We start from the raw sequence: 9744 nt of genomic DNA, 5'->3' as shown, positions 1-9744 counted from the left end.
CGGACAATATTCAAATATGAAATTTAAAATAATTCCGGCGAATAATGTAGCTAAAATCATCAAAATTCCGAATATAGGGATATACTGTCTGTCACAGGCTGCAGTGGCAATTTCGAGGTGCAAATACGAAATTTAAAACAATTCCGGTTAATTATGTAGCTAAAATCATCAAAATACCGAATATAAGGAGGTACCGATATATGGAGGCTATACGAAGACCTGTGTCTGCATAGAAAATTTTCCGTCATAGACTGTACTACTCATTAGGAACTTCTAATACGAAATTTGAAGCAATTCCGGTGAATAAAGTCGCTAAAATCATCAAAATATCAAATAAAAGGAGGTACTGTTTTATGGGGGCTATCCCAAAATGTGGACCTATATAGACCATTTTCAGTATCAAAAGTCCTGCCGAACAAACACAAATCTGAGTAAAATTTTATTGGCATTCTTTATTTCGTTCGGAAGTTAAAGTGATTTCCACAATTTTATGCTAATCAAGAACATATATATATACTTTGTGGGGTCTAAAATCTATATTTCGAGGTCTTACACACGGAATGACAAACATAATATACCCTCCATACTACGGTGGAGGGTATAAAAAGTGTATATATTGTATATCAAGAAATGGAATTAATCGCAAAACGTCGTTGGGGCTTACTGCTACCTGTAATATAAATTCGGACTAATTGTCTATGCACTTACATTATTTTTTGTGTAAAAATCTTTTTAATTCTTAAAGCCACATTTCAACTGGGGCCAAATTATTCATTCGATATCGACAACATTTCGATCAAAATGAAATTTAATATGTAATTTTTAGCTTTATTTAGTTGAATATTTCTGTAGAAACTACTAAATCTTGATTGCTTGAGTTAAAAAAAATTTCTACAGAAATTCATTCTGATCGAAAAATTTTCGATATCGAATGCAAGACTTTGGCCCTAAATTTTTGATATGTAACACACTTTGAGTAAATGAGCAATATGGTGTAAACCCGCTTTTCCGATGTGACACATCGTGTTTTAGTATCAAAAGTATTTCAGCTTGAAATACACTAGACATGATAACAGTTGAGTGCATATGAATTGAGTCTTATTCATGGATACTTTTCAGATGGCCTAAAATATATGAATAATATTGTGAAGTCAATATCAATTGTTTAATCAAGTGTTCATAAATACACAAAGTTTCATTTGATTAATTAATGTTTTATGTTGCTTTGGCGAAATCTCTATTTCCTTTTTTTATAATATCGTAATATTGCATATGTACACATTTTCAAACGCTCCCCTGTAATCTATCAACCACCCGATCTTTCAAGTATTTACGTTAACAGTATCCACAACCGTCAATTGTACTCGATTAAAATCAATTAAGTGTGAGAGCCGATCGCTAGTCTCTTTTCATTGGTGTCTCTCATGTTCGCCCTTTATCTCCTTAGAAGTCAAATCATGATAATGAAAGAAAATCTAATGCTAGTGTTCTTTTGAGTTATCAATCGCCGGACAATAGTAAAAATTTACGATTCGAGACGGAAAGTAATCAGTTGTACTTAACTAACCACACCATAAAATAATCATTTCAATAAAAACTATTTCAGAACATTAGCAGAAAATAATGTACCAACAAGGCAGCAATGATGTTTTGAGACTATTGTCAGACCCAGAACTTGAGGAACTATTGCAATTGTATGCACTTAAAAGTGGCATTGACAGTTTTCAATATTTGTTTATTTACACTCAGCTTCAATGGAATAAGAAATTACGTGAAAAACACATCGATGAACAGGATGAAAAGTGGATTTCATTCAGAAAGAAATTTTATACCCATGTTAATGGTGACTTTCGCAAATATGGTACATACGTGTGTCTACATCAAGACCTAGTAAGCATATTCGTCTTCCAAATCTCCTTCCTCTTTTAATAAATCCCAAAATGTTTGTGCCCATAATTCAGATACAAAGTGTCACTTTTCACACCTGGCAACCGAATTGCAATGAGTTATTGGAGTGTTTGGAAAACACCAATTTAATTCAATGGAAAAATGAAGCATTACTTATAAATGTGGCACCGGAGTGTTCAGAAATTGTGAAAAATCTTGTCCAAAGGAAAGGAGGTGCCATACGGAGAGCCAGATCTTGTCAAGGTTTGATTTTTAAGCGCACAAATTCTTTGAATTTTAATAAAACCAGGTATGTTGGAACAGCATTAGATACTAACACAGTAACATAGCTCATATTCGTATTTGACCCTAGCATTCCCGATGGCTATGAATTGGGAAAGGTGCAGGAAAAACACGCCGATTTAATACATTCCTTATGGGCTAATAACAAAGAAGGTTCCTTGGATTATATCAGAGGTCATATAAAGATTAATAAATCTGTTGGGCTGTATGAAGCATCGAGTAATGAATTAGTTGGCTGGATTTTTCAAAACGAATTCAGTGGTATAGCGTATGTATATTTTGAAAACTTTTAAATGATAAAAAAAATCAATATAAATTATATTATCATTAATTTTCCAACCATTGAAGAAGACTTTTTCTCATTTTTGTCACATCTTATATCCAACCGAAAAATTGGTCATTGGCTTAAAAATATACATATGTAATTTCTTTTTAGCATACTTCAAGTTCTGCCAACTCACCAAAGAAAAGGTTTTGGAAGGATCTTAGTTGAAGCATTAACTGCAATTATTGCTGAAACTGAAAGAATACCCGTAACGGCATGGGTTGTAGTTGGAAATGTAAAATCTGAAACATTGCTGCAAAAAGTTGGATTTGAGAGAGCCGTTGTTTATGAATGGATACAACTGGAAAATGTAGCTAATAAATTATGACATATTTGAGAGTATTTTGTGACGGAAATTTAGAATAAAACATCATGGGAAATGGTTTTTTTTTTCAGAAAAAGCGCAACACCTTTTATTTTTTGTTATTCCTTACACCATCGCGATTGCAACGAAGTCTTCTTGGCTATACATCGCCTATGTGATGTGAAAAGTCATCTTGGCACATTTTTGAAGTGACAATCGAATGGCATTGTATGTAATGCAAAACATTGTAATTCGAGACAGATTGGTGTTTTCCATTCCATATATACTGTAACAATTATTACTTTTATTATTACTCGCTGTTTCAATTTTGAATATAGTGACATGGTCGTGTTTTGGGTTTCAAACCATTTTTTCAAAGTGCTGTTTCGTCGTCTTGTATATTCTTCGTTAACAATATATATTCTACTAGACGTGCGCGGATGTGTGATCAATTTGTTTATCATGTAAAGCTCCTTCATTCCTCCTTTTCAATGTAAAAATCATTAGCACTGAGGCATATTTTGTTCCTACTCATTGAAAAATTGCTTAGTTAAGTTTACATTAACTTTCGTCTATATACAATGCGTAAGAAAGTCGGTTTTTATTTTCTTAAACTTCACACACTGATGCCACGTCTATTTACACAAAATACATATATAAATATATAAATACTGAGTTAAAACAAAAATAAACTGAATTTTTTATGAGTTAAGAAAAACATTACATCAATTGTAGTTAAAAATGGCTCGCTTATACCTGTATACTCATATTTACAAAAATTGCCTAAAAATCATTTTGTAACATCGTTATTGAAATTTTATTAAACTAAACAAATAAAAGTCGTGTTGTACTTCCATTGGGCATCCCGCTTCCATTCGCCAAAAGACTGTTTGTTGTGCTAGAATTGTAACCATTCGTTGTCTTGTAATTTGTTAAAACTGAACCCCGATAATAAGGATCCACTGAATTTGATAAGGGGGAATAATTGATACTGGTTTTTGTAGTGGTTGGTATTATAGGTTTCTCTTTCGTAATTTGCTTGGCCTGAAATTGAAGACATAAAATTAATATCTTCTCATATAGTAGGAGGAAATAATTGATAATAGTCTCACCCTATTATAACACAATACACCCACAATGGCCAGACCCATGCCAAAGCAATTCACCCATGTCACAGGATTTCCTAAAATCAGCAGTGATACGGCTATCACAAATATACGTTTCGATGCACTGGCCACTGCATATGTTAAAGGCGTCACCAGTGACAATACCGAGAATGCTATGATGTTTTGTAGCCAGTTCAAAACTCCATCGGCAAAGAGCAGTGCTATAACTCGGTAATCCAAATTTGTCTGAAATGAATTATATACATATTAATAAGCCCTCTGTCATGTACAGGAAATCTATACTTACAATTGCGGGATGTTGAATAACTTTAAAACTGTCCATATACAGCCAAATGGGTAGGAACATAACTAATGCCAATTTACCAAGCAAATGCAGCAAACGCAAATGATGTATTCCGGTATCTTTAAGAACCTAAAAAATACTTCTTTTATTTTGGAAGCTTTAGTAGCGAAAACTAAGGGCTAAATGTATGTTCTGTGTCACCAATGTAAACGTCCTTTGTTTTGAACCTGGGGTACAATTCGCGTTCACATGCGCAGTCCGGAAAATCCATTTCGTATTTAAGTGAAACAATTCTTACCTTTTTTGAAAATATATTTTGCAATGAGAATCCCATTGTGGATACCAATGCCGATATTAAGCCCAACATATCAAAAGAGATTTCAGTTAAAGTGGCAATTCCAACTCCTGTTATAATTGGTATAAGGCTAAGGTAAATCATGGTGGACTGTTTTTCTTTAAACAGTAACCGAGAAAGTATCACCGTGAATAGCGGCATTGTGGCTTTAACTAGGAATGCAAAAACAACAATTATTTACATATTTTGGAAAACATGTGTGAGACGAAGTTGAACACGTCAATAGGAAGACATTTATGCTGTCTTCTACCTACCTACCTGTATGAGCATATGAAACAGGAACTTTCCACAACGAAATGTGGGACGTCACCGAGGCCAGAAATTTACCAAAGGCAAGCGGTATAATCAACTTAAGATAGTAACCTCTAGGCAAGTCTTGATACTTTCGTATTTTCCACAAATTGAAGAATGGTCCACTATACAGCGTGATGCTGCAAAGCTGGACCATTGTCACTGTCATCGGAAATGGAAATTCGTTCAGCACCATTTTTCCAATCACATTGTTGCTGGATGAAATAATGTACCAAACAATGCAGAGGGTCAATACCACCAAGACATGTCTGGAACCCGTACGTTTCGCAACTCCACTCATAATTAGTTTCTTCTTGTATTATTCAAGAGCTATTCGTAATTAAATAATGTTTAACGTTGAGGCCTCAACTTGTCACTTAGATCATTTATGTGCACTAACTAAACTAGACTTATTCTAATATTGCCCAAGCATTTTTGTTGCATTTGTGAGACGAGTTCCTAACTAATTTGTGGATTTAAATCGAACGTAAATATTTACTCCTATTCTGTAGATTCAATTGGTCTAGTTTCAATCTTCCACAAGCAGTTGTTGACGTTTTGTTGACGTGACAATTGCATGGAGCTGCCACACAATTAGTGTATTTTCAAAATGAATATGGCAATGTCATGTCGAAAAAGAAATATCTTTAACCCTTAAGTGACACATTGCAGAAATCCTACAATCTGAAATAGCAATCCCCTGAATATAATTTTTCCATTTGGTAGTCCTGTAATGTTATAACATGTATACAGTTTATGTACTGTTTTGAATAACAAACGAAATAATCTAATTTTTTTTCAAATTACTTTACATATTAAAACTTTTTGGGATGAAAAAGCGTTGCAATTTTGAAAAAGAATTGATGTTGTGAAAAGTCCACAGCGTTCCATTCGGTTATCGCTAATTTTTTATATTAAAATATAGGAAGAAAAGTGTCATATATAATAAATAGTTTGAAGTTACAAGACTCCAGCTTAAGGGTTGTGTTTTTCAATACTAATCATTCTGCCTATGGTAGAAAATACAGGTAGATGCAAAATTTTAAAGTTTTTTTAAATATAAGTAGATTTTTATATGTTTTCTTATACGACGTCACTCGGAGGTTATTATAATTCCCGCTTTTCAACAATTTTTACAAATTTATATAATTTTTCATTCAACATTTTCCATTCCAAAATTGGTTTTACAGTTCATTGTCCCAGCAGCCGCGTCGATGCATCTACCTATATTCTACTACCATGATTCTGCCCCACCTTGTGTGGATAGCATGACTCACGGTTCAATGAAAAGTTATGGTAGAACTAAAATCTGATTACATTTTTTTTCTAAGGGAGCCCATTTTCTGCCAATTTTGTGTATGTATTTATTGCTTTGAATAAAAAAAACAAAATATTTTCAAAATCAATGATTGGAAGAAACGTACATTGCGTGTTAAAGATAGTAATCAGTTTTACCAAAGATTTGAAACAAACCGTTTGTATAATATTTTTGAAAGAAAATCCAGGAATATAATTAATTTTTCACGCTATTTAAATCATTTTAAAAATGAGGGAAAATATCATATTAATGGCAACTACTTGTTGCGTATAATTTGAAAGAATTCTGACAAGAAGCGGACAGCCTCAGGGCGGTATCTCTGTTGTTGTTGATGTAGCAGTAGTACATGTATGTGTTTGCGTTCTGCTAATCTGGTTCCAGCTCCAGGTTTAGAAATTCGGCTACTTTAACGGGCTGTAGCCAGAGATCTTCTGGAGAGAATTGGGTAGGTTTGGCTGAGCAATTAAAAAGGTGTAGCGTATTGTGCGGGCCTGTATCGCACGCCGGGCAGGCGTCACGCACATCTTCATCAATTCGTGCCCAATACGAATTGAGACGAATATTTGAAATTTGGCGAAGATCGGTTCAGATATAGCTATAGCTCCCATATATATTGTTCATCCGATTTGTTATATTTGTTACCCACAGCCGTAATATGCACTCCGTAACAACGATATTCAGGGAAATATATGAAATACTGCTCAGAAATATCTTTGGCAAATTGTATCAAGATCGGTTCAGATTTGGATATAGCTCCCATATATATCAAATGGGCAATACAAGTCCGAATTTGAAAGATACAAATGCTTCGGCATATTTAGTCTTTTGAACTTAAAATTATAATTATAATCATAGCGTGCATGATTGAATTCTCCCATAAAAACTTTTAATTGTTATGTGGTGCTCAACTAAATTAGCAAAGTGGTGTAGGGTATCATAAAGTCGGCCCCGCCCGACTTTAGGACTTTCTTTACTATTTTTTTTTTTCATAATTGGCTTGCAAAGTCAAAAATTGTTACCACTTGCTGTCGACTAGACAGAATTAAACAATGTATATACTAGAATATACAGTATATACTAGAAAAAATACAACTCTTAAATTAAGAATACATAAAATGTTTTTTGACAGGCGTGAGTCATCGGCTGGATTTTTCGTAAATGAATAAAGAAGTTTTAGCATGGAAGAATGCAAGTAGCTGCATCAACGCTAATATATTTTCCTACACGACACCGATCAGTGTTTGTTATGATATACATTTTTAAGAATTTTTACGAAGCTGAACAATTTTCATTCAAAAATGTCAATTTCAAAATTGGTTTGACCGTTCATTGTCTTCTACCATGAGTTGTAGTTTTTCTTAAGGTGCAAGTACATAAAAAGCTTGAAGTCATGGCTAGGCATATTAATGTCAAATTATAATGGAAAACGACAGTAGGATTTCAGTGCGTCTCTGTAATCCCTTTATAAAATGTCAAAAAAATATGCCTAGCCATGACTTCAAGCTACTTATGTACTTACACCTTTATAGTCTGTTCAGCAATAGTATTTTTCTAATATTTGCAAGTCAACTGGTAGAAAAAAGAGCGATTTCCCATAATTATGACCTGTAGAGAGACTGCCGAATCTGGAAAAATGTCTTTTTGGTCCATTTCAATCCCCAAAAGCTTCTAGGTAGATCCATATGTAAAATCGTGAGTCTTGAACTCATATTTCGAGATATTCCTGGTTGGGTATAAAACATTTTGCATTAATGCACTGACCAATGTTCTGGAAGTTCCAAATAGTTTGTGGCATCACCATTTGCGGATTAGGTTGATATTTCCGTCACTTTTATTATACCCTCCACCATTCTATTCTATATTAGCTTTGTCATTTCGTTTGTAACTCCTCGAAATATTTATGTCGCACCCAACAAAGTATAGGATTTTAGCGACATTTTTCACCTGAATAGTTTGAAATTTTGTATTCAAAGTTCTAACTGGGTACTGCAACTTTTTTTTTTATTGTTTAATTTATTGAATATTTCATATATTTAATGAAAATAACAATAAGGTTTCATATCTTATATACTAATATTTTTATAGGGAGGTTGTCAATACAATCACCCCATATTTTTTTTCATGCTTTAATTATTATTGTTTTTTTTATGATATAGATGTGTGTTATTTTGTGGGCTTGTGGATACAGTTATATCCGTGAATTGATTGAGTAGGTAGTTAAGATTAGTTTAGATACAGATATATCTAAGTGAATCGCGGACTACAGAAATAGTCTTACGGATATAATGTTGCTTTGTTTAGATACAGTTATATCTAATCATCCCGCGGACTACAGTAATAGTCTTATCGATTTCTTCACTAATCTTCCCGCGGACTGCAGTAATAGTCTTTTCGATTTCTTCACAGAAGCAGCTTCCAATTTAGCATACTACTACCTGTAGAAGTATAAAAGTGGGCGTCGTTCTTTATTTCTTCTTCAACAGTAAGTATATTTAGGTCCTTGTGGATGTTTGCGTTCCTTATGTACCATGGTGCACCTGTATTAGATCGAAGAATATTCGACTGTCTTCTTTGTAGTTTACTTACGTTAGAGGCACTGGGGCACAGCTAGTGCCTCTAACGTAAGTAAACTACAAAGAAGACAGTCGAATATTCTTCGATCTATGTTCGATCTAGCTGTATGCCATACGTCCAAATTGGCTTTATTATAGTCTTATATAATAGGACTTTATATTCCAATTTAATAGAAGAACGTATACCAATTAACCACTCAAGATTGGCCTTTTTTAGTTTAATTTGTGTGATTTTTGCATCGATGTGTTGCTTCCATGTAAGTCTTCGGTCCAGGTGCATTCCGAGATATTTTACGGTATCTTTCTGTAGAACTTGGGTATTAAAGATTTTTATCGTGGGGCAAAGTTCACGTCTTAGAGCAAAAGTAACATGTATGCACTTGCTAGCATTTACCGATATTCTCCATTTTGTCAGCCAATTTTCGAGAAGATATACATGGTATTGTAGTTTTTCCGACGCAATCAGAGGATCCTTGTGTATGCTAATGAAAGCAGTATCATCAGCAAACGTTGAGGTTAGAGTTTCATTGGTTGTGGGCATATCGGCAGTAAATAACACGTACAGAATTGGTCCTAAGATACTACCCTGTGGGACGCCAGCCAATATTTTTCTCGAATTTGAAAGTATGTCTTTCGATTTAACAACAAACGTACGATTTGACAAATTACTACAAAAAAGTTTATGAGTGTTTTTAGGTAGAGTTTCACAAATTTTGTATAGAATTCCAAGATGCCAGACTCTGTCAAACGCTTGAGAAATGTCTATAAATAGCGCCGAGCAGTACTCCTTCCTTTCGAATGCCATTCTAATGTTTGTGACTATGCGGTGCACTTGCTCAATAGTACTGTGGTTCTTACGGAAGCCGAATTGGTGGTCGGGGATAATACTGCTATTTGTAATATGGGGAGTTAACTTCTTTAGTAAAGTTGTTTCGAACAGCTTTGAGAGTATAGATAGAAGACTGATGGGTCTATACG

General features: G+C 34.0%; 2 protein-coding genes across 3 annotated transcripts; one reads left to right on the top strand and one right to left on the bottom strand.

Annotated features, from left to right (window-relative positions):
- The first annotated feature begins 1381 nt into the window (after window positions 1–1381).
- On the top strand, window positions 1382–2935 carry LOC131800830 (uncharacterized). 2 transcript variants are annotated; one of them, XR_009341603.1, is made up of 6 exons: window positions 1382–1544; window positions 1607–1694; window positions 1750–1890; window positions 1962–2197; window positions 2261–2458; window positions 2627–2824. XR_009341603.1 is itself a non-coding variant. In XM_059118582.1 (5 exons), the coding sequence occupies exons 2-5, from the start codon at window positions 1624–1626 to the stop codon at window positions 2841–2843; spliced, it is 918 nt and encodes a 305-aa protein (XP_058974565.1). In that variant the 5' UTR covers window positions 1389–1544; window positions 1607–1623; the 3' UTR covers window positions 2844–2935. The 2 variants fall into 2 exon arrangements, 1 of the variants encoding a protein (XP_058974565.1); XM_059118582.1 differs by having other exon boundaries at window positions 1389–1544; window positions 1607–1890; window positions 2627–2935.
- Window positions 2936–3369: 434 nt separating this feature from the next.
- LOC101898493 (solute carrier family 35 member E1 homolog) lies at window positions 3370–5445 on the bottom strand. Its single transcript, XM_005183276.4, has 5 exons — window positions 4843–5445; window positions 4528–4736; window positions 4233–4358; window positions 3932–4171; window positions 3370–3863 (listed from the first exon to the last, which is right to left on the bottom strand). Exons 1-5 carry the CDS (start codon window positions 5174–5176, stop codon window positions 3645–3647), a joined length of 1128 nt encoding a protein of 375 aa, XP_005183333.1. The 5' UTR covers window positions 5177–5445; the 3' UTR covers window positions 3370–3644.
- Between the last annotated feature and the right edge of the window lie 4299 nt (window positions 5446–9744).

The sequence above is a fragment of the Musca domestica genome, unplaced genomic scaffold, assembly GCF_030504385.1.
Source record: "Musca domestica strain aabys unplaced genomic scaffold, Musca_domestica.polishedcontigs.V.1.1 13, whole genome shotgun sequence".
Classification (NCBI taxonomy): domain Eukaryota; kingdom Metazoa; phylum Arthropoda; class Insecta; order Diptera; family Muscidae; genus Musca; species Musca domestica.
This window is presented reverse-complemented; position numbering and strand designations above follow the sequence as displayed.